Source organism: Oncorhynchus kisutch, linkage group LG18, assembly GCF_002021735.2.
Source record: "Oncorhynchus kisutch isolate 150728-3 linkage group LG18, Okis_V2, whole genome shotgun sequence".
Lineage (NCBI taxonomy): Eukaryota > Metazoa > Chordata > Actinopteri > Salmoniformes > Salmonidae > Oncorhynchus > Oncorhynchus kisutch.
This window is the reverse complement of record NC_034191.2, coordinates 58673515-58699395: the sequence shown is the minus strand read 5'-3', so window position 1 is coordinate 58699395 and position 25881 is coordinate 58673515. Positions and strand designations below refer to the sequence as shown.

General features: G+C 44.1%; 1 protein-coding gene across 3 annotated transcripts in view; it reads left to right on the top strand.

Moving 5' to 3' along the window:
* Positions 1-25881, top strand: part of LOC109908714 (partitioning defective 3 homolog) — a 536862-nt gene that overhangs the window by 267210 nt on the left and 243771 nt on the right. For all 3 annotated transcript variants that reach the window (XM_031796385.1, XM_031796386.1, XM_031796384.1), the window contains exons 11-13: positions 604-732; positions 24493-24681; positions 25139-25309. In XM_031796385.1, the coding sequence (XP_031652245.1) occupies positions 604-732; positions 24493-24681; positions 25139-25309 (489 nt within the window). The remainder of the gene's footprint in view (positions 1-603; positions 733-24492; positions 24682-25138; positions 25310-25881) is intronic.

Genomic DNA, 25881 nt, shown 5'->3' with positions numbered 1-25881 from the left:
TGTGGATAACATTTTTGTCTCTTCGTGCAGTTTGAAGGAAGTTGCTAACTAGCACAAGTGTGAACTAGCGTTAGTGCAATGATTGAGTCTATGAATATCTGCTGGCATGCTTCTAGTCATTGCGCTAACACTAGTTAGCATTGGCTTGCGACACTACCTCCAATTTCCTTCATACTGGACACAGAGACATAAAAAGGGTATACACGAGTTAATCTGACTCTGGTGAAGTAGATAGAGCGCATTGTTGGCAAAATTACGAAGTATCCCTTCAAATCACAGAGTGGAGTACCTGTAGGGCTGTTTACCTTGGGCTCTGAGTGGCTAAACATAGGGAAATGAACGTAATAATCTTGTGTCAACAGTCCAATCAGAATGACATGAAAATCATAGACTATGTAATTGGAAAATGTCCGCTCTTAGAAATACCCCATATTTATAGATGTCAGGCAGTCACAGCTCCTCTATGAAAACAGAGAATGATTATGTGTAGAATGGAATTAGTAATTGTTTCAAGACAGTACCAGGCAGTAGCACATGTAACACAAGTTAGTAACATGTATTAATACATCCCCTATATCTACCTGTTTGTGTGTGTGTGTCCAGGTGAATGGGGTAGACCTGAATGGGAGGAGTCAGGAGGAGGTGGTAGCTCTACTCAGGATCACCCCCATGGGCGGAACAGTCAGTCTGCTAGTCCTACGCCAAGAGGACTCCTATCTACCTAGAGAAGTGGTAAGTTAATCAATTGTCAAATTTACTCACATCACCAATCACTTGTCCACACCATCCCTACCCTACTTTTCACACCTCTGATATGGAAGTAGCCCATAATAATGGAGTCTTCAGCCGTATTAGGGCTATCCACACTCCCATCAACACCAGCTCAATGTTACCCCTTTGTCTGTGACCTTCTGTCTTGGACCTCATTGTCAGTACCATAGGGATCTACATGAACTTGCTCCAGACTTATCCCTCCCACCCCACACACATCCCTCCCACCCCTGGCCAGCAGGCTCCCTTTGTTTTGGGGAAGGGCTGATTTAAGGCAGGTCAGGGGGACGTCTCTGTGTGTTTGTCTGTCTAGTGTTTTATCAGGTAAACAGTATTATCCTGCCTCTCCTCCCCTGTCTGTCCTCTGACCATGCAGCCATTATAGAGCCCAGTCCCCTTAGGATCACCAGTAGATATGGTATGCGTCCACAATGGCACCTTATTCCCTACATAGTGCACTACTTTTCACCAGTACCTGTTGGACCATGGTCAAAAGTAGTGCACTATGTAGGGAATATGGTGCTATTTGGGACGCAAGAGGTTTGGACTGGACTGGCCCTTCCTCCAAGTCACATTAACACAGACCTTCTCCAGGGGTTGGTTTGTCTACCACTCTCCTATCTGACATTGGATACACATTATCTCTCAGACCCACACATGGGATACCACACACACACACACACACACACACACACACACACACACACACACACACACACACACACACACACACACACACACACACACACTTTTATGTAAGCAGTTCTGGGGTGACTTTCCCTGTCTGGCAACAGATGGTGAGGATAGTAAGGATAGTGTCCTGCCCTCCTACACCCTCCATTCAGCAGGTCTGACAGTCTCCCTGTCATCTGAGTGGCCTGGCAGACACAAGGGTTTAGGCTTTAACCCTAACTTTACCCTATAGCACTCAATCTGTCTCTGTGTTTACCCTAACTCTATCCTCTATATTATTCGTTGCCATCTATTTACCACCACACCGATGATGGCACTGAGACTACACTCATCGAGCTGTATAAGGCCATAAGCAAACAAGAAAATGCTCATCCAGAAGACGTGCTTTAATAGAGGGAAACTTAAATCTGTTTTACCTCATTTCTACCAGCACGTCACGTGCCACCAGAGGAAAAACAACTCTAGACAACCTTTACTCCAAACACAGAGACGCATACAAAGCTCTCCCTCGCCCTCTTCATTTGGCAAATCTGACCATAATTCTATCCTCCTGATTCCTGCTTACAAGCTAAATCTAAAGCAGGAGGTACCAGTGACTCGTTCAATACGGAAGTGGTCACATGATGCGGATGCTACGCTAGAGGGCTGTTTTGCTAGCACAGACTGGAATATGTTCTGGGATTCATCCAATGGCATTGAGGAGTACACCACCTCAGGCACCAGCTTCATTAATACAGTTGAAGTCGGAAATTTCCATACACTTAGGTGGGAGTCAATAAAACTCGTTTTTCAACCACTCCACACATTTCTTGTTAACAAACTATAGTTTTGGCAAGTCTGTTAGAACATCTACTTTGTACATGACACATGTACTTTTTCCAACAATTGTTTACAGATAGATTATTTCACTTATAATTCACTGTATCACAATTCCAGTGGGTCAGAAGTTTACATACACTAAGTTGACTGTGCCTTTAAACAGCCTGGAAAATTCCCCAAATGTATTTAATGGCTTTAGAAGCTTCTGATAGGCTAATTGACATCATTTCAGTCAATTGGTGGTGTACCTGTGGATGTATTTCAAGGCCTACCTTGAAACTCGCTGCCTCATTGCTTGACATCATGGGAAAATTAAAACAAATCATCCAAGACCTCAGAAAAAAATGGTGGACCTCCACAGGTCTGGTTCATCCTTGGGAACAATTTCCAAACGCATGAAGGTACCACGTTCACCATGGGACGACGCAGCTTTCATACCACTCAGGAAGGAGACACGTTCTGTCTCCTAGAAATGAACGTACTTGGGTGCGGAAAGTGCAAATAAATCCCAGAACAACAGCAAAGGACCTTGTGAAGATGCTAGAGGAAACAGGTACAAAATAATCTATATCCACAGTAAAACAAGTCCTATATCGACATAACCTGAAAGGCCGCTCAGCAAGGAGGTAGCCACTGCTCCAAAACCACCATAAAAAAGCCAGACTATGGTTTGCAACTGCACATGGGGACAAAGATCGTACTTTTTGGAGAAATGTCCTCTGGTCTGAGGAAACAAAAATGGAACTGTTTGGCCATGATGACCATCGTTATGTTTAGAGGAAAAAGGGGGTCTTGCAAGCCGAAGAACAACATCCCAACCGTGAAGCATGGGGGTGTCAGCATCATGTTGTGAGGGTGCTTTGCTGTAGGAGGGACTGGTGCACATCATGAAATAAATGGCATCATGAGGGAGGAAAAGTATATGGAAGCAACATCTCAAGACATCAGTCAGGAAGTTAAAGCTTGGTCGCAATGGGTCTTCCAAATGGACAATGACCCCAAGCATACTTCCAAAGTTCTGGCAAAATGGCTTTAGGACAACAAAGTCAAGGTATTGGAGTGGCCATCACAAAGCCATGACCTCAATCCTATAGAAAATTTGTGGGCAGAACTGAAAAAGTGTGTGTGAGCAAGGAGGCCTACAAACCTGACTCGGTTACACCAGCTCTGTCAGGAGGAATGGGCCAAAATTCACCCAACTTATTGTGGGAAGCTTGTGGAAGGCTACCCGCAACATTTGACCCAAGTTAAACAATTTAAAGGCAATGTTACCAAATACTAATTGAGTGTATGTACATTTCTGACTCACTGGGAATGTGATGAAATAAAAGCTGAAATATATCATTCTCTCTACTATTATTCTGACATTTCACATGTATTTGGCTAAGGTGTATGTAAACTTCAGACTTCAACTGTAAGTGCATCGATGACGTCATCCCCACAGTGACCGTATTACAAAGGGAAACCCAGCCTCGAGCTGCCCATGCGCTCCATAGCCGATGTGAGCAAGACCTTTAAACAGGTCAACATTCACAAGGCTGTGGGGCCAGACGGATTACCAGGATGTGTACTTAGAGCATGCGCATTCCTACTGCCAAGTGTCGTCACTAACGTTTTCAACCCCTCCCTGACCGAGTCTGTAATACCTACATGTTTCAAGCAGACCACCGTAGTCCCTGTGCCCAAGAAATTGAAGGTACCCTGCCTAAATTACTACCGCTCTCACGTCAGTAGCTATGAAGTGCTTTGAAAGGCTGGTCATAGGTCACATCAACACTATCATGATCAAAACCCTAGACCCACTCCAATTCTTATACCACCCAACAGATCCACAGATGACGCAATCTCAATTGCTCTTCACACTGCCCTTTCCCGCCTGGACAAAAGGAACACCTATGTGAGAATGCTGTTCATTGACTACAGCTCAGCGTTCAACACCATAGTGCCCACAAAGCTCATCACTAAGCTAAGGACCCTGGGACTGAACATCTCCCTCTAATACAGGATCCTGGACTTCCTGACGGACCGCCCCCAGGTTGTAAGGGTAGGCAGCAACACATCTACCACGGGGTCCCCTCAGGGGTGCGTGCCTTTCTGTACTCCCTCTTCACCCACGGCTGCATGGCCAAGCACAACTCCAACACCATCATTAAGTTTGCTGACGACACAACAGTGGTAGGCCTGATCACTGACAACGTGAAACAACCTCTCCTTCTGTGCGAGCAAGACAAAGGAGCTGATTGTAGACTACAGGAAAAGGTAGGGCCAAACATGCCCCCATTCACATCGACGGGGCTGTCGTGGAACGGGTCGAAAGTTTCAAGTTCCTTGGTGTCCACATCACCAACAACCTATCATGGTCCAAACACACCAAGTCGTGAAGAGGGCACGACAACACCTTTTCTCCCTCAGGAGAATGAAAAGATTTGTCATGGGTCCTGAGATTCTCAAAACGTTCTACAGCTGCACCATCGAGAGCATCCTGACTGATTGCATCACCACCTGGTACGGGAACTGCTCGGCATCCGACTGTAAGACGATACAGAAGGTAGTGCATACGGCCCAGTACGTCCTTGGGGCCAAGCTTCCTGACATCCAGGACCTATACAGTAGGAGATGTCAGAGGAAGGCCCAAGAAATTGTCAAAGACTCCAGTCACCCAAGTCCAAGTCATTGAATGTTCTCTCTACTACCGCACGGCAAGCGGTACCGGAGCGCCACGTCTAGGTCCAAATGGCTCCTTAACAGCTTCTACCCTCAAGCCATAAGATTGCTGCATAATTAATCAAATGGCCACCCAAACTATTTACATTGACCCCCCCCTCCTTTGTTTTTACAGTGCTGCTACACACTATTTATTACCTATAGATAGTCACTTTACCCCTATCTACATGTACAAATTACCACTGCACTTTGACTCGGTACCGGTACCCCCTGTATATAGCCTTGTTATTGTGATTTTATTGTGTAATTTTATGTTTTTTAAACTTTTTCTAGTACATTGTTTCATAACTTTATTTCTTCAACTGCATTGTTGGTTAAGGGCTTGTCAGTAAGAATTTCACGGTAAGGTCTACCTGTTATATTCGGAGCATGTGATCAAAATAAAATGTGATTTGATTTTTATTTAAACCTAAAACCACAAAACAGGGACGTTGGTTACTCCTTCTCTTCTCTTCACTCCTCAACCATTACTTTATTAAGAATCCCATCATAGAGACACAATACTTCTCTTCCCCCTCCCTCCCTCTTTCTCTCGCTTTCTCTTTCTGTCTCTCTATCCCTTTCTCCCGAGAACTTGCCTAAGTGTGTGTGTGTGTGTGTGTAGTGTAGATGAAAGAGTGCAAACTAGCACACAGCTGCTTCATTACTCTCCTTTTCACATTAGCGTTAAGGTGCTATGCCACACACACACACAGAGAGAGAGAGACTGGCGCTTTCATGGATCTCAATAATCCATACAAGTATGTTCATAAAAATCTGATTAAGAGGACAGGGCTCCACCGCTGACAGTTACTGCAAATAAAGCACACTGTGTGTGTGTGTGTGTGTGTGTGTGTGTGTGTGTCACCATAAACACATCATCCAGGCCCCATCCACTACAGTGCAGTTCTAAATCATAGCGCGAGTAACATGGTACATTACTTTAGGCATACTGCTGTCAGAGAGGAGAGCGAGAGAGGACATTTCCCACACACACAGGATACAGCCATATAAATCAACATGCAGAGGATCAGGTTTGTCTTGTTGATATTTGCTTTGTGATGTTTAATGTCAGTGGTGAATCAGGCACCACATCTCTTTATTGGTAGATTGTGGGAGGCGTCGTGTGTTTTATAGGAATTCATTGACCGTGCCTTATGTTTGCTATAAAGCTATTTTAATTACAGAATGTAAGGTTTAATGATGCTTCCATCAAAACTGTGTTCTCACAACAGATCAGAAAAGATAAACGGCGATTGTTGAGTAGTTGAACAGGGTTGTGTATTCCCTTTGTTCGGCAGGCAGCCTAGTGGTTAGAGCGTTGGACTAGTAACAGAAAGGTTGCAAGATGGAATCCCCGAGCTGGCAAGATAAAATCTGTTGTTCTGCCCCTGAACAAGGCAGTTAACCCACTGTTCATAGGCCGTCATTGAAAATAAGAATTTGTTCTTAACTGACTTGTCTAGTTAAATCAAGGTAAAATAAATCAAATACAATTGCATTGCCTTTGCTGTCGTGCTCCCTCCCTCCCTCTCTCTCTCTGTCTCGCTCTCGCTCTTTCTCACTCTTGCTCTCTCTCCATGACTTGGGGGCAGCGACAGACATTTTGAAAGAGCAGCGAGCGGATGCGGTAGAGCAGATGGACTGACTTATTGATAGGGCCGTCATCGCTAGCTTTTACCCATCGCTGTCCAAACCCGACGGGAGCAGAGGAAAAGGAGCTCTGACGCCTCAGCCCATCCTTGTCCAACCCCTCGCCCTTCACAGAACAGAAAAGAAGAAGGAGAAAAGATGTCTATGAACTGAGGCTTGACTGAACTGTAAAGATGTTGAGGAAATAAGGGCTTTAGATCAATGGCTGCTATACCCACTACCGAAGAATTAGAGCTTGGGGGGTGAGGAGGATAATAACAGATGATGTGAGCTCCAGAGGGATTGCCCCTGGCGGGGGGAGGTTAACACGAAGGCCCTTCCTGGCCCCAGACGGCCTCATCAGTGGCCTGGCAGGGGAGGATGTGAGGAGTGACGGCAGTCAAATTCCGCGTGACTGCTTAGTCACAGTAATTAGGCTTCTCCAAGCTGCTGATGGTCATTAGTAGCCTAACAAACTTGCTAACTGCCTGGTACTCGGCACTCTATTGTCCCTCTAATCTGTCTGACATCAATGCAAATGTAATCGAAAATCTAATCAAACACTTCATGAGAGGCTATGAGCTCATGATGCACAACATTTCTATAGGCTATGCAATTGCATGAGAAAACAGAGTGATTTCCTCTATTAAAAAGAGGAGGATCTCATCAGCTTTCTATAGGCTAGGCCTACTATATTTATTTCTCAACTGTCCTAGTTTTAAGCACATTGCTTCTCTATACAACAGGAGTATAGTCTACCTGGTTGGCATGAAAATGAACCACAGGAAAAACGTCCTCCATTTGCAATATACAGTGCATTTGGAAAGTATTCAGACCCCTTGACTTTTTCCACATTTTGTTATGTTAGACTTTTTCTGAAATTTATTAAATCATTTTTTCATTCATCCGTCTTCACACAATACCCCGTACTGACAAAGCAAAAACAGATTTTTTTTTACTGAAATATTACATTTACATAAGTATTCTCAGACCCTTTAATCAGTACTTTGTTTATCTGCCTTTGGTAACGATTACAGCCTTGAGTTTTCTTGGGTATGACGCTACAAGCTTGGTACATCTTATTTGGGGAGTTTCTCCCCTTCTCTCCAGATCCTCTCAAGCTCTGTCAGGTTAGATGGGGAGCGTCCCTACACAGCTATATTCAGATCTCTCCAGAGATGTTCAATTGGGTTCAAGTTCGGGCTCTGGCTGGGCCACACAAGGATATTCAGAGACTTGTCCTGAAGCCACTCCTGCGTTGTCTTGGCTGGGTGCTTAGGGTCATTATCCTGTTGGAAGGTGAACCTTTGCCCCAGAGATCCTGAGTGCTCTGGAGCAGGCTTTCATCAAGGATCTCTTTGTACTTTGCTCTGTTCATCTGTCCCTCTATCCTGACTAGTCTCTCAGTCCCTGCCACTGAAAAACATCCCTACAGCATAATGTTGCCACCATCATGCTTCACCGTAGGGATGGTACCAGGTATCCTCCAGATGTGACGCTTGGCATTCAGGCCAAATAGTTCAAACCTTGGTTTTACCAGACCAGAGAATCTTGTTTCTCACTTCTGTATTGAGCGAGTCACTGGTATTGCCTGCTTTAGTTTTTGCTTGTAAGCAGGAATCAGGAGGATATAATTATGGTCAGATTTGCCAAATGAAGGGGGCGAGGGAGAGCTTTGTATGCGTCTCTATGTGTGGAGTAAAAGTAGTTTTTTTTTCTTTCTCTGCTTGCACATGTGACGTGCTGGTAAAAATGAGGTAAAACGGAATTAAGTTTACTTGCATCTCCCCGGCCACTAGGAGCGTCACTTCTGGATGAGCATTTTCTTGTTTGCTTATGGCCTTATACAGCTCGATGAGTGTTGTCTTAGTACCAGCATTGGTTTGTGGTGGTAAATAGACAGCTACTAAAAATATAGACGAAAACTCTCTTGGTAGATAGTGTGGTCTACAGCTTATCATGTGGTACTCTATCTCAGGCGAGCAATACCTCTACTACCTTAATATTAGACATTACGCACCAGCTGTTTTTGACAAATAGACACACACCCCCACCCCTCGTCAAACTAGACATAGCTGTTCTGTCCTGCTGATGCATGGAAAACCCAGCCAACTGAATATTATCCTTGTCGTCGTTCAGCCACAACTCAGTGAAACACAAGATATTATAGTTTTTAATGTCCCGTCAATAGGATAGTCTCAAGCGGAGATTATCCAGTTTATTTTACCCACTCGCCAACGAATTCTCACAAGGCCCCACGATCTCCGCCCCCTGTATTTGCGTTTTCATACGAATGACGGGGATTTGGGCCTGGTCTAGAAGAAGCAGTATATATTTTGTGTCGGACACATTAAACATTTGTCTTGTTCAAGGTGAGTAATTGCTGTTCTGATATCTAGAAGCTCATTTTGGTCATAAGAGTCTGTAGCAGCAAAATGATGTACAAATATGTTACACACAAAATAGCACAGTTGGTTAGTATCCCGTAATTTGGCAGTCATCCCCTCCGGCTCCATTATTAATTGATTGCATCTTGAAGCATTCGCGCTTCTATCCTACTGCCGGGTGCACATTGCTGCGCTTACAATGTGAAGAAATAGTTTATCAACATTTTAAAGCTAAAATGTTCTGATCTGTTGCGTGGTTGTATTCATTTGGGATCTATCACATCCCACAACTGCCCCCGACTATGTTTGGAATATTTATTTCTCGGTCAGAATAGAGTAGGTTACATTTTTTACTATGGGGAATAGTAGACTGACATAGGCTAATGCTTTTGCTGTTAGTTAGGCCTACTCATCCTGTTGGCTGACAAAGTAAATGTGGACAGTTCTTCCAATATCTTCAGTATGCGCCTTGGAATTAGGTAAGACATGTATTGTTCCATCCCCCATGTATCTGTCTTCACTTGTAGCCTGTGAGAAAGACCCAGTCACGTGACAGGCATTGGCTAATAAGAATTGAGCTGCTGTACTGAGTGAGAGATGCTTCGGCGCACTCAGCCGAGAGAAGGGAATTATACTTATTGTATTCAGCCCAAGGGCACAACAACCACTGGCCGCGAAAGGCATGGATATTTTAGGGGGCATTACGGCCACACAAAGGGGATGCTGCCGGGAAATTTGAGGCATTATCAAGTGCTTTTCAAATGATGAATAAGAGACTGATGAAGTGTGTACAGCCTGCGCAGAAAAAACAAAGCAGAACTCATGCCTTTCATGCCACTTTCTTTTTTCAAGTCATCATTAGATTCACATTATGCAGCCTTAAGAATGTATTGCAAATGTAAACATATAGTCTAATGTTTGTATCACAACTAAAGTTGCATAAATAACTCTAAATTAAACATATAGGAGGACTTGTTTTTTTGTTAACCCCTCAACACAGAAAACCCACATGTGCGTACTCCCTCAAATTGTTTGGAGAAAATATCCTTTCCATTTTATTCAGCTATGTTTAATTGGATTCTTCAAACTATAAAATAATGCCACAGAATTTTAAGCAAATCTTGTCTGCTAAATAAACTATTACTAAACTATAGTGTATTGAGGCCTATTGACTGACAGTGAGTGAGACATGGAGGTTAGAAACTTGGCGAGAGAGAGAGGCAGGCAGGCAGTCATTGAAAAGCAATCGCCATGGAAATAACAAAAGAACACAAGAGAATCCTAGGAGACCCAACCTGTACTTGATGAAACCTTACCTCTGCACTTCACAGTGCTAAGAAGCTACCCAGGGCATAGTCCCCAGTCAACACAGACACACACACATCTAGTCCCCAGTCCTCCCTTCTACCTCTCTGAATAATTCATTTCTGCAGACGCAATTACTCGCTACACTAATACCAGGAACGATAGGAGCGGCTGCGTATGGCGGTGTGAGAACATTAAAACAGCACAGCACTCACACGCAATTCCGACATGCAAACACAGAGGCCAACCACAGGACCCCGTCCCTCCCCCCGCCACAACACCAACACGCCGTTGTCTGGTTTATTTATCGTCACATTTATCTACCCACCGTGCACCGTGGCTGTGTGTGCTTACAGCCGAGAGCGACATGTCGGCACCCGGACGCCGCAGGCCAAGATTGCATTTCACCTTCCACTCCTGTGATGAATAAGTAAATGTCACGCCTCAGTACCCACGCCGGCAGGCTACTGCTGTGCATACCAGGCCTTAAACACAGAGGCAGCCCTGATGATGTCATGAGAAGAAATGTATTCACCTGTTGAGTTGGTTTAGGTTTTAAGCTGCGGTCTGCTGTGCTTATTACTATTGCTTTAAAGTGGTTGCCCACTTTGTTGTCCCGAGTATAGCTGTGTGTGTGTGCGTGCCCACTTTGTTGTCCCGAGTATAGCTGTGTGTGTGTGTGGTTGCCCACTTTGTTGTCCCGAGTATAGCTGTGTGTGTGTGTGTGCCCACTTTGTTGTCCCGAGTATAGCTGTGTGTGTGTGTGTGCCCACTTTGTAGTCCTGAGTAAAGCTGTGTGTGTGTTTGCGTGTGAATGCCTGCGTGCATTATTTCAATTTGTGTTCCCACGTCACGTCCATTAATTTTAACCCTCGCACCCCCTCACTAATAGCTCCGTCCAACCCCCATACTGTATGTTAGCTCTACTATTCTGGTCAGCGTTATTTCCATTCTCTCTAGAACACAGACTCCAGAGATTTGGTAAGAGAGCCCCTTGCCTAGAAATAGAATCTATTATTCTATTTATAGGACCCCAATATCCCCCTACTACTAGAAACAGGCTTGGACACTCTGACTCTCTTCCAATATCTATACTAGCTTACTTAGCATGAAGCAATGTAATGTGTTGGTCATGCATTCTAAGTAGTATTTAACCCTAGCCCTCATTTAAATAGGCTTTGATAGGCTCGATTACAGCCATATTCTCTAACAGCCGCATCATAAACCATGCTTCATATTTATATCATGAACATAACACACAGCCAATTAACCCTAAGTGCATGCTTATACCGTCAGTCCCTATAGAACTATAGATATTGCATCCCAAATGGCACCATGTTCCCTTTACCATACTCTACTTTTGACCAGAGCCCATCATAAGAAGTGAACTAAATAGGGAATAGGGTGCCATTTGGGACACGTCACGTTTTCACATGAAGAACAAATGGGCGTTAAAGGAACATAATGATTAGATGATTCTCCATGGTGACTGTTATGTTCTGTAGTTCTGGATCACACCAGTGTAATTAAGCAGTACATTAAAACCCATCTTATGATCGTATCACAGTTGTCACTGATCCATTAGGAGCCATGTCTGCCAAGCAATGAGATTCTTAATTGTGCAATTAATTACAGTCCTTCTGAATGATGTGACAGTGGGATTGATGGTTCGTTCCCAGAGAGAGAGAGAGAGAGAGAGAGAGTTTTTCTTCTGCTGGTCCATATCAAAGGGATCCCCCACAGTGTTTGCTACCACTAAACTCAAATACAAACTGTAATGGCTGCAATCACAGTTGCCCCATAACCCTAACCCTTTAAATGGGTATTGAGTAAAAGGCTGCTGGGTTGGTTCCCTGATATGTCTCTGTAACCAAACAAGCATGACATTGTTTTTCTTTCCCAAACCACGCCAATGAACCTTTATTGAACAATTTCCAATGGGTCCAATTATCTTCCGCAGATGATATCTCTTGGTTTTCCCCAATCACCCCACAATCTAGACAAAAGAATTGATAAAACAAAACGAGACATGTCCTTGTGCTTGTTTGAAGTGTCTCCGTGGTACAGTGTTGTTGTGAATGGGCTCCTATACATATTCAAATCAAGTCAGCCTTCCAACCGTGTTGCTAAATAATGAGTGTTTTAATTTGTCTCTGGATGAGAGATGAGACACTTAAGGTGTTGACTCTGTGGTCTGGGCTCCTTCCCTTTTTCTAACAGGGAATAAACTAACACATTCACAGAGTTCTCAGTCAAAAAAAAAACAGCTGTACAGGTATCATTTCTCATCATCATGCAGTAATGAGAGTAATGTTACATGTATCCTGGAAGTGATCAACCCCTGGCTTAACTTCTGAGAACTTTTTTTCCCAGTACAAGTGAAAAGATTAGTCACAAACACAGAAAAAAGAAAAGCATTTGAAGGAAGTGGTGCAGAACGACATAGGAACTGACAACCCTCAATTTGATCATAAGTGCAGCCATTACTCTCTATTGTAAGTTGTGTTGACCTTCTCAAAGTATAGAGCTGTCTCTCTCTCTCTCTCTCTCTCTCTCTCTCTCTCTCTCTCTCTCTCTCTCTCTATGACTTGTACAGTAGTCGGGGGGGGGGGGGGGGGGGGTAGTAATGGTAGCAATTCCATTGCCACTATTTCAGTGCTATCATTTAAGAATCAGAGGAACACAGAAAGGATTTGGGTCATTTGGGGTTCTCTCTCTGTTTCTCCCCCCTCTCTTTAACTATCTATCCCCCTTTCTTTTACTCACTTCAATTTCATTTAATGTTAAGGAGCTTTATTGGCATAATAAACTAAAGTTAAATAAACAATACAACATTTACAGTAAACATTCATTTGTTAATTATGGTTCCAAAATCATTCATATTATGTATATACACAGTGTTGTAATGATGTGCAAATAGTTAAAGTACAAAAGGGAAAATAAATAAACATAAATATGGATTGTATTTACAATGGTGTTTGTTCTTCATTGGTTGGGCTTCTCTTGTGGCAACAAGTCACAAATATTGCTGCTGTGATGGCACACTGTGGTATTTCACCCAGTAGACATGGGAGTCAAAATTGGATTTGTTTTCAAATTCTTTGTGGGTCTGTGTAATCTGAGTGAAATATGTGTCTCTAATATGGTCATACATTTGGCAGGAGGTTAGGATGTGCAGCTCAATTTCCACCTAATTGTGTGGGCAGTGTGCATATAGTCTTCTCTTGAGAGCCAGGTCTGCCTTCGGCGGCCTTTCTCAATAGCAAGGCCATGCTCACTGAGTCTGTACATAGTCAAAGATTTCCTTAATTTTGGGTCAGTCACAGTGGTCAGGTATTCTGCCACTGTGTACTCTCTGTTTAGGGCCAAATAGCATTCTAGTTTGTAAATTCTTTCCAATGTGTCAATGTGTTGTTTCTCATGATTTGGTTGGGTCTAATGGTGTTGCTGTCCTAGGGCTCTGTGGGGTCTGTTTGTGTTTGTGTTTGTGAACAGAGCCCCAGGACCAGCTTAGGGGGCTCTTCTCCAGGTTAATTTCTCTGTAGGTGATGGCTTAGTTAAAGAAGGTTAGGGAATCGCTTCCTTTTAGGTGGTTGTAGAATTTAACGTCTCTTTTCAGATTTTTTTATTATTAGCGGGTATCGGCCTAATGTTCTACGTTGTACACAGAGGAAATGGGTTTGTCCCATTTTGTGAATTCTTGGTTGGCGAGCGGACACCAGACCTCACAACCATAAAGGGCAATGGGTTCTATAACTGATTCAAGTATTTTATGTTATTTTTGATGGCATAGAAGGCCCTTCTTGCCTTGTCTCTCAGATCGTTCACAGCTTCGTGGAAGTTGCCTTTGGTGCTGACGTTTAAGCTGAGGTATGAATAGTTTGTGTGCTCTAGGGCAACGGTGTCTAGATGGAATTTGTGTTTCTGGTCCTGGCAACTGGAATATTTCTCAGTCTTACTGAGATTTACTGTCAGGACCCAGGTCTGACAATCTGTGCAGAAGATCTAGGTGATGCTGTAGACCCTCCTTGGTTGTAGACAGAAGCACCAGAACATCAGCAAACTGTAGACATTTGACTTCAGATTCTAGAAGGGTGAGGCCGAGTGCTGCAGACTGTTCTAATGCCGTCGCCAATTCACTGATATATATGTTGGAGAGGGTGGGGCTTAAGCTGCATCCCTGTCTCATCACCCGGTCCTGTGGAAAGAAAGAGAAGTGTGTGTTTTTTGCCAATTTTACCCGCACACTTTGTGAACATGGTTTTTAGAATGTCGTATGTTTTTCCTACAACACTACTTTCCATCAATTTGTATTGCAGACCTTCATGCCAAATTGGGTCTAAAGCTTTTTTGAAATCAACAAAGCATGAGAAGACTTTGCGGGGATCTGTTGCTCTGTTGCTCCTGTGTGAGGTGCTGGGGCTACAGTTGAGGGTGATGTCCTTCAGGGTCCTGGCAGAAATTGGGATTGCTTTCTTGTAGAGGTGGACCTGGTCGTAAAGGCTGTTCAAGTCCAGGGTGGAGTGGTGGGCCAGGTATACATTTAGGTTTTGAGGCACAGTCTCACGAAATGCTTCATTCACCCACTGTATGGTGGCAGGGTGAAAGTATTTTTCTGGTAGCACAGTGGAGATAACCACTTGTGCGTTTTGGAGAAAGTGGAAGAAGCTTTTAAAATCACTCCCTTGAGTGCTGTTGCCACCCTTTCCTGCTGGGCCCTCTGGTTGTTTGTGCCTGTGTGAATTATGATGTGACTGGAGACCCTAGTCTGACAACAGCTCCAGGTCATGCCTAGTGTTTGGGCACCAGAGTTTAGCCACTTTGTGTTTTTGAAAAAGTTCATCCTCTTGAATGTATTTGCCATTTGATTCAATGAGGAACACAATCTCTGGATTTTGTGTGTCCCCAGTGGATGTGGGTGGGAGGTCTGTTGGGTTGGTGGGTCCTGTGTTGTCTGTCCTGTTGTGGTCCGAGTCTGAGGTGGGCTGTTCTGCTGGCTTGTCTGGGAGAGTGTCCTGCTCTCTCTCTCAGCTTTCTGAGTTCGTCCTTCAGTGTCATGTGTGTCTCTTTTAAGTTATCTCCCCTCAGTCCGTAGAGCAGCCAGCTCTCTCAGACAGCCGTCCATCTCCACCTTCTGCCATCCGGGTCTTGTTGGGGGGGGGGTCTGTTTTGTGGGTTTGTTCTGTCTAGATGGAGTGGGCTCTCTGAACTCCACCATGTCTCTCTCCAGCTCTGTGAATTTATCCTTCTCAATGATGGAGGAGCAGTGCAGTTGTGGGACCTGGGTGTGTTCAATGCTGGTGGGGGGGGGGACTATCCTCGTCTGCAGGACAGTTTGAACAGGTGTGATCAGACTCACTGAGGATGGCGGAGTTGTCACAGAGACAGAGCTTTTCCTGCTCTGCTCTCTCTTTGATCCCGTAAAAGTCCTGCTGGAACTGCATGAGGAGGCCCTGCATCATGACTGTCACAGACTTGTACACGTTGACAGAGATTGTTTCAATTTCCTCAATGTCTAGTATTCTAGTTTTCACCTTGGGCTCTCCTGCCATTTTTGGGCTCACATCTGACTTCACACTTCACACCACCAGATCTGTTCTGTCCTAGCAGCTTGGTAGCTTCGTATACTTATTTACTTAGCTTTATATAACACAATTACCTACAGATTGTTGTTTTTTACTTTTTGGTTTCAGAAGTAGTTTCAGACGGAATATTACTCACTCAGTTTTGTGTTGGATGGTATTTCCAGGTTCTGCAGTGTTTCTTCTTCAGGTTTTGGTTTTTAGAAGTTTTTTCAGAATTTTTGAAGCTCTGTTTTCCATTGTCTCCTTATATGGCTGTGAATGCGCCGGGAATGAGCCTGCCCTTTCTATCGTTTCTCCAAGGTGTCTGCAGCATTGTGACGTATTTGTAGGCATATCATTGGAAGATTGGCCATAAGAGACTACATTTACCAGGGGTCCGCCCGGTGTCCTTTGACTAAATTGGTGCGTAATCTACAAGCATAGCATTAAGCCTAGCATTCAGCAGGCAACATTTTCACAAAAACAAGAAAAGCATTCAAATAAAATAATTTACCTTTGAAGAACTTCGGATGTTTTCAATGAGGAGACTCTCAGTTAGATAGCAAATGTTCAGTTTTTCCAAAAATATGATTTGTGTAGGAGAAATCGCTCCGTTTTGTTCATCACGTTTGGCTAAGAAAAAACCCTGAAAATTCAGTCATCAAAACGCCAAACTTTTTTCCAAATTAACTCCATAATATCGACAGAAACATGGCAAACGTTGTTTAGAATCAATCCTCAAGGTGTTTTTCACATATCTATTCGATGATAAGTCATTCGTGGCAGTTTGGTTTCTCCTCTGAATCACATGGAAAAATACATGCAGCTGGAGATTACGCACCAATTTTGACGGAGGACACCAGGCGGACACCTGGTAAATGTAGTCTCTTATGGTCAATCTTCCAATGATAAGCCTACAAATACGTCACAATGCTGCAGACACCTTGGGGAAACGACAGAAAGTGTAGGCTCGTTCCTGGCGCATTCACAGCCATATAAGGAGACATTGGAACACAGCGCCTCAAAAATCTGGCTCACTTCCTGTTTGAAGTTTCATCTTGGTTTCGCCTGTAGCATTAGTTCTGTGGCACTCACAGACAATATCTTTGCAGTTTTAGAAACGTCAGAGTGTGTTCTTTCCAAAGCTGTCAATTATATGCATAGTCGAGTATCTTTTCGTGACAAAATATCTTGTTTAAAACGGGAACGTTTTTCATCCAAAAATGAAATACTGCCCCCAGAGGTTCAAGAGGTTAAGTCTCTCTTCCGCTCTGTTTAACTGTCTCTCTCCCCCTATCCTCAACTCTCTCTCTCCCCCTCTCCTCAACTATCCCCCCCTCCTCAACTGTCTTTCTCCCCTCTCCTGAACTATCTTTCCGTCTCTCTAAAACTCTCTCTATCCTACTTTCTTCAACTCTCTCTCTCCACTTCTCCTTAACCCCCCCCTCTCTCACCCTCTCTCCCTCTCTCTAGAAATCTCTCATTCCTGCTTTTTCCCCCAACTCTGAAGAAAAACCTGTGCCATCGATCAGTGTGAGCTCCGTGGATTCACTCCAGTGTTTTACTATAGCACTAAGCCTTCCTCTCCTGCTGGGATTGAACATGGCCATTCTCCTTTAATGGAGATTTAACTGATATTGTGTGTTTGAAGCACTACAAAATGGTCCCATGTCATTTTCTCCTCGTAAATGTTCTCACCAGCTAGATGAGTTTCTGCCTCATTGTTTACTAGGGCTTTTAGACTGTTGGTTTTTTGTATTGCAATCACAGTGCCAAGTTGGGTTCAGAGTCACACACTCACGCACTTCAACCTAAAGTGTGCCAGAAGACAATGCCACTCCGTTAACAACTTTCAAACTGTTTCGGAGCACACCACCTGTTTTCATTTAGAGCTTCTCAACAGCTGTTACCTATAATTAGGCCTCTGCCGTTATAATGCCAGAAGAGGGGTGGTGGTGCGTGGGGGCATGGTGGTATTGTACAACTGGCTGATAAACAAAGTCATTTAGGGCAACCTATGAGGACCGAGGACACACTCCACCTCCCGAAGGAAGGGTCCAACCCGGTACCCACCCAGCCTGTCCGAAGGAGCAGTAACACACACCCAGCCGGTTGAAGTGTGAAGTCGGACATACCGAGTGCTTTTACACTCACCATTAGGTAGAGAGAGCTGTATAGTAGAGATGTGTTTATAGCCTGTACAGCAGATGTTTAATGCAGGGCTTAATTAGGATGTACCCCAGCCTGTGAATGGAACTGAAAGACTCATGTTTTCATTGTTTGTCACAGACCCATTCTATGTGGGGAAATACCATCATCCAACCCACTCCATTGAAATAGTGGGCAGCATTGAGTGAATTAGAGCACGACCCAGAAACTCCAGTATGTCTGTCGCTCAGATTGAGCTATGCTGCTGTTACACCCTTAGTGCTGTTTGTTGTAAAACTATGCAGACATTCACACGTCCCACCTCACCATTTGTTATACAACTATACTAGACAGACATGTTGATTGAGCTTCCTTCCACCACTTTACCATCCCAATCCCATTTCATTAAAACTGGCTTAATTCATCCAACATGGTCCATACATTAAGCCTGGTGCAATAATATCCCTATAGGTCAAGCATGTTTACTTCTAATCCTGGCGCTCCCCCCCCAGGGTCTCAAGCTACCCATGCCCTCATTAGTCTAGGTGACTAAATCCATTCTTCTTTGTGTGGGGTGTGCCCCAACCAGCACACTGGGGATGCATTCCAAGTAGCACCCTATTCCCTACATACTGCTCTATGTTTGACCAGAGGGAACAGGATGCCGTTCTCTAGTTCTGTGTTTGTTTTAGTTCTTATTGCACTTGAATAGTCCTGATCCACATTAAGCCAAAGGTGTTTGATAGTCACCCATTATCAGCAGTCTGTCGTCGAGTAGAGACAGAAACAGAGCAAAGGGGAATTTGTGTTACAATACTACTTATCATGCATGGGCCCTCTTTGCAATTACATCCTTGACTGATTTCTTTTTAGGCTTTGAAATTCATTTTCAATGACCTTTATGTCACCAAATTTGGTCGTGTGTGTAGAAAAGTTTCCAGGGCTGCTCATTGTTTCAAGCGGTGATGTGCAGAAAAGCCTTTGAGGTGTGTGAAAGGGGGAGAGGAGAATGTTTCTTCATTCACTTTTCTCTTTCTTTGGTTCTCTATTTCGCTCTCCTTTTCTGCGCTCTTTCTCTCACCAAACACACACGCACACATTCTAACCTTAACCATAAACCCCATAGAAATAGCATTTGTGGGGACTAAAAACCCCACAACACACCCTGTTAGCAAGTGACAAACAGCACACTTTGTGTGCAGGGGGCTCTGGTACGGTGGACTGCTCTGTTTCCACTCTGATCCCTCCTATGTTCCCTCCTCTTTCTCTCCTCAGACGATATCATTTACCGTCTCCTCTAGAACAATGGGACTTAATGAATGCACGCCACCCATGCTGACTATTCATTATTAATAAAGGACCCAAAGCACATAATGGGCTGCGGCTGGGTCAATCGTTTATAGAGGAATGGATGGCAGCCAGGCAGGTTGTTCTTCCTGTGTGAAGGAATGGCTGTGTCTAGGACTAGACTGGTGCACAAGGACCCAGTGTAGCGACTTGACTACTAGTGTTTAGAAGCAGTGGACTCTACTGAAATACATATGACATAGAATACCTGCGCCCTATGTTAGTGTTACCTATTGGTGTAATAGTAATCGGTGATACACCACAAGAGATGCTGTATTGACTTCACAGCTTAGCTTTGAACTAACCTGACACCTTGGGACCTATTCAAGCGTTATGTTGACTTATTCAACTGCTCTTACACCAGTGCAGTTACCCTGTGTTTTATTCAGGAACATCCAGAGATCTCTTTTGATGGATTAGAGCACTTTTTGTTGAGCTGTGTTCCCTTCACTCACATCAGGGTGGAGCTGCTGTCAGCTGGCTTGAAAAACTCAGTTGTCTGCCAGCGCTTGTTCCTAGCTGATGTAAATGTTACAATGCTTCTCTCTCTCATTCACTTACTCAGCCTTCCCTTCCCGCAATACAGATTGTGTGCGAGCGAGGATGATTATTGCATTGTCATTTTGCAGAGGACACAAAAAGTGGTCCTCTAGCCAATTATGACCGCTTTAATTTATGGCATCTAATATATTAAACAGCTGAGCTAAAAGTCTCTCTGGGGACATAACAGTAATTTAGCATTTAAAAAAAATAAAAACTCTTCATTAATAATAAAGACGTAGTTTGACGAATGTTGGCAATTTATCCAACTAGTTCTGAGTGTTTTAGAAAGCATAGTATTTTTTATTTATTGTTGCCATGGTCACGTTGTCAACAAGGACACATAATTGATCGTAGCATAAAGAGTCGAGTTAAAGTCTCGGGGCTTGTCAGAACACAGCTGATTCAGATTGGCCCCGTGATGACAGATGATAGAAAACTCTAAACTAAAGGTTAATGGCTGGGTTACTGTTTGTTTGAATCAAACTAAAGCCTTGGCTGCATTCTGTATAACTTTGAACAAGGCCTATGAGATCATGTTATACTGAACCATTATGAGCTGGGGGGGTTTGAGCCCTGAATGCTGATTGGCTGACAGTCGTGGTATATCAGACCGTATACCACGGGTATGACAAAACATGTATTTTTACTGCTCTAATTATGTTGGTATACATTTTATAATAGCAATAAGGTACCTCGGGGGTTTGTGGTACAGTATATGTCCGGACCTCTGGCAGTCTCTATGGGGGTGCCACAGGGTTAAATTCTCGGGCCGACTCTTTTCTCTGTATATATCAATGATGTCGCTCTTGCTGCTGGTGTTTCTCTGATCCACCTATACGCAGACGACACCATTCTGTATACAACTGACCCTTCTTTGGACACTATGTTAACAAACCTCCAAACGCGCTTCAGTGCCATACAACACTCCTTCTGTAGCCTCCAACTGCTCTTAAATGATAGTGAAACTAAATGCATGCTCTTCAACCGATTGCTGCCCGCACCCGCCCGCCCGACTAGCATCACTACTCTGGACGGTTCTGACTTGGAATATGTGGACAACTACAAATACCTAGGTGTCTGGTAAGACTGTAAACTCTCCTTCCAGACTCACATTACCAATCTAAAATTAAATATAGAATCGGCTTCCTATTTCGCAATAAAGCCTCCTAAAACTGACTATCCTACCGATACTTGACTTTGGTGACGTCATTTACAAAATAGCCTCCAGCACTCTACTCAGCAAATTGGATGTAGTCTATCACGTGCCCTCCGTTTTGTCACCAAAGCCCCATATCTTACCCACCACTGCGACCTGTATGCTCTCGTTGGCTGGCCCTCGCTACATATCCATCGCCAAACCCACTGGCTCCAGGTCATCTATAAGTCTTTGCTAGGTAAAGCCCCACCTTATCTCAGCTCACTGGTCACCATAGTAACACTCACCCGTAGCACGCGCTGCAGCAGATATATTTCACGGGTCATCCCCAAAGCCAACACCTTGTTTGGCCGCCTTTCCTTCCAGTTCTCTGCTGCCAATGACTGGAATTAATTGCAAAAATCACTGAAGCCGGAGACCTATATCTCCCTCACTAACCATAAGCATCAGATGTCAGAGCAGTTTACCGATCACTGCACCTGTTCATAGACATCTGTAAATAGCCCACCCAACTACCTCATCCCCATATTGTTATTTCTTTTGGTCTTTTGCACCCCAGTATCTCTACTTGCACATCATCATCTGCACATCTATCAATCCAGTGTTAATGCTAAATTGTAATTATTTAACCACTATGGCCTATTTATTGCCTGATCTCCCTAATGTGTGTGGTGGCAACCAGGCGAGGAGTACAAAGACAAGTGTGTCTTGCCTACAGTCAAGCATGGTGGTGGGAGTGTCATGGTCTGGGGCTGCATGAGTGCTGCCGGCAGTTCATTGAGGGAACCATGAATGCCAACATCTACTGTGACATACTGAAGCAGAGCATGATCCCCTCCCTTTGGAGACTGGGCCGCAGGGCAGTATTCCAACATGATAACGACCCCAAACACACCTCCAAGACGACCACCAAAGAAACTGAGGGTAAAGGTGATGGACTGGCCAAGCATGTCTCCAGACCTAAACCCTATTGAGCATTTGTGGGGCATCCTCAAACGGAAGGTGGAGTGCAAGGTCTCTAACATCCACCAGCTCCGTGATGTCGTCATGGAGGAGTGGAAGAGGACTCCAGTGGCAACCTGTGAAGCTCTGGTGAACTCCATGCCCAAGAGGGTTAAGGCAGTGCTGGAAAATGATGGTGGCCACACAAAATATTGACACTTTGGGCCCAATTTGGACATTTTCACTTAGTGGTGTACTCACTTTTGTTGCCAGCGGTTTAGACATTAATGGCTGTGTGTTGAGTTATTTTGAGGGGACAGCAAATTTACACTGTTATACAGGCTGTACACTCACTACTTTACATTGTAGCAAAGTGTCATTTCTTCAGTATTGTCACATGAAAAGATATACTGAAATATTTACAAAAATGTGAGGGGTGTACTCACTTTTGTGATATTCTGTTTTCCCACGGCCAAGGGCTGTATCCAGGCACTCCGTGTTGCGTTGTGCATAAGAACATGCCTTATCTGTCGTATATTGGCCATATACCACACCCCCTCTTGCCTTATTGCTTAATTATACTGTCACATGCGGTAGAGTAAAGTAGTCGAGGACAAATAACTACTTTCTGCTGGTAGTGAGGAAGGATACTTCTCTCTCTCTCTACCTGACCTGTGCCCACTCCCTATCACCTTGCTGTAGGCTATGAATAGTGATTTCCTGACATGGTCCTCCAGTGGTGGTGTGTAATGGAAGGGTTGTGTGTTGAAATGCACTGTGATTAGAAGGATTCAGTGGCCTGTATTTACTTTGGGTCCAGTCATCCAGTTCATGGTCCAGAGGGGTTAGGGGGGCACAGCAGAGGAATGACTGGGGAATAGGGGCTCTCTAACACACACACACACACACACACACGCACACACACACACACGCACAGGATGATTGGGGAATAGGGGCTCTCTTACATACACACACACACACACGTGCGCACACACACACACACACACACACACACACACACACACACACACACACACACACACACACACACACACACACACACAGGATGACTGGGGAATACGGTGTCAGGCCACGCTAGGTGTTGAAAAAAGCTTCATGCACCTGAATGCACCACTGCATCCTAATAACTCAGCCGCTGAAAACCTGCTTTGCTCTCACTCAGCAGCTGTGAAGGGCAGACACCTGGCTTTTCTGTGTGTGTGTGCGTGTGCGTGTGTGTGCAGAGCAATACTTTCATCAGTACTGTTATAGGGGTCTTGGAGCATGGATCCCAGGGTTGATTGCTCCTGTTGTTTGCATTATTTCCCATAATAGACCAGCCATGGCTATATCTGCAAGACACACATGCGTACACACACACTCACTCACACACGACAGCACATGATAAAGGCTTCATATCCCTCACAGATCACACTTTTCATCATTCATTCAATAACACCCCTCAAATGTATTCACGGTATTGAACAAAGAAATGTCATAGCAGTACTCCATGCCTCTTTGTTTCATCATTCGCCAAACTTTTATTGGTTTTAAATTAAAAGCTTTTTTCATCTTCAGAGCGATACTAGTGGCTGCAGATTCCTCTGCACACGCTAGTGGTTAGTATGCATGAGTGGTCCTGATATTAGGTGAAATCCTTTTCATATTCAAGACAAGCGCTCTTCCTGTCCGTCACAACGAACCATATTCTGTCATGCACAGAGAAATATCATTACTGTCTTTTTTGATGTCGCAGGTGTTTTCCCTCCGACCTCTCGTTCCCCTTCACTCCCGTTCACTTATCTGTCTGAAAGAAAGGAAGAAAATAAATAGCAATTTGTAATGACCTTAGTTAGCAAAAGCCTTTGATTTTTACGCCTGTCCTTTTAAAATTCTCCTTCCATAAACATTCGTAGAGAAGGGAGAATAAATTGGGTTTTGACACCCGTTTTGGTCGAACGTCTTCCAGTCTCAGTGGGTTTTAAACAGGTTTCACCCCCAAAGCAGTGTGAACACACTGAGACTAAATGCAAATTTGAACCTCTCCTTTCTTTGAAAATGAACTCTTAACAAAACATCCCACAGAACATCAGATCACATAATGTATAGGTTGGACCTCAAACGCCTGACGAGATCATCTTCTAAAGATGCACGGTGTGGACGTCAAAGGGAAAACGCTGTTGTTTGAGCGTACAATTGATACCTGGTGTTTTCAAAGTAGCTTTGATCCTGGTTCTCACACAGAGAGAGCTTATGACTGTGACAGCGAATTAGCGTCCGTCTCCTAGACAGTAAGGAAAAATTACAATGACAGCCACAATAAGATATGACACACACTCATCTCATCTCGCCCTCTTTTTTTCTTCTCATCTCCCTCTCTCTCTCTCTCTCTCTCTCTCTCTCTCTCTCTCTCTCTCTCTCTCTCTCTCTCTCCATATTGTTTATTCTCTACCTATCCACCACCCTCCCCCTCTCCTTATAGAAGTCAGAAGAAGAGGACCTGGTGTTGACCCCAGATGGTACCAGGGAGTTCCTGACCTTTGAGATCCCTCTGAGTGACTCGGGGTCGGCAGGTCTGGGGGTCAGCGTCAAGGGAAACCGCTCCAAGGAGAACCACGCCGACCTGGGCATCTTTGTCAAGTCCATCATCAACGGAGGGGCCGCCTGCAAGGTGAGGATCACACATCCTTGTGTTCCATGGTTGACACATATACATGATAAATAAACCCTAATAAATGACCATTCAAATGTTTACTTTTGAGTTATTTAGCAGACACTCTTATCCAGAGCAACTTTCAATGAGCAATTAGGGTTAAGTGCCTTGCTCAAGGGCACACCAGCAGATTTTTCACTGGGATTCGAACCAGTGACCACTAGGCTACCAATGTCTGCGCTCCTCAAAGAAAATGCTCATGAGGTGCAGTAAGAATGAATAATGACTGTATTCGACTTCTGTTATGTATTGTCCTGTATTATCTAGTCTCCAATAGTTAGTTCATTACTCTGATTCATTTAAAGAAATTGTCAAGATTACATGTCCTTATCGTTATGCGTTGTAAAACAGGTCAATTTACATATATATATATATACCATCAGATCACACCCTTCTCTTTTGTGTGGTTGATCAGGATGGCCGACTGAGAGTCAACGACCAGCTGATTGCCGTCAATGGCGAGTCGTTGCTAGGGACGCCCAACCAGGATGCCATGGAAATGCTTCGCCTGTCCATGTCGACGGAGGGCAACAAACGAGGGATGATCCAACTCATCGTTGCCAGGAGGGTTGCCAAGAGCAACGAGGTAATGAATCCACCATTGTGAGACTCTAAGGTCATTCCCTGTGTGTGTGTGTGTGTGTGTGTGTTAAGCTTGGAGTCAATTCCATTTCAATTCCAGGCAATTCAGGAAGTACACTGAAATTAAAATTGAATTCAAAGCTTTTCAATGGGGTATTTGGTTTTCTCTCAGAATTGACTGGAATTGAAATAAAAATGGTCCTCAACCCTCGTGTGTATGAATGAAATGCTAGAGAACTAATTGTCTTTATCATGAAGAGCGGATGTTTTAATTGTTTGGCCTTAGCTGAGCTTCATAGGTTGATATTAGGGGTATTGGGAATGAAAGAGTTGATCTCTTTCCCCCGCTCCTTTACTGCTTGTGCTGCTTGACTCGTCAGACAGACGAGTGGAGTGTGTGAGAACGAGAGAGGGATGAGAGAGGGATGAGAGAGGGATTGATGGGTGGACCACTTGTCTGCTTTGAATGATAAACAAGGGCCTTGAATGATAAACAATGGCTTTATGATTGACTTTTACCTCTCTGTCTATCGTCCTCCTTTTCTTATCTCTGTCTATCGCCCTCCTTTTCTTCTC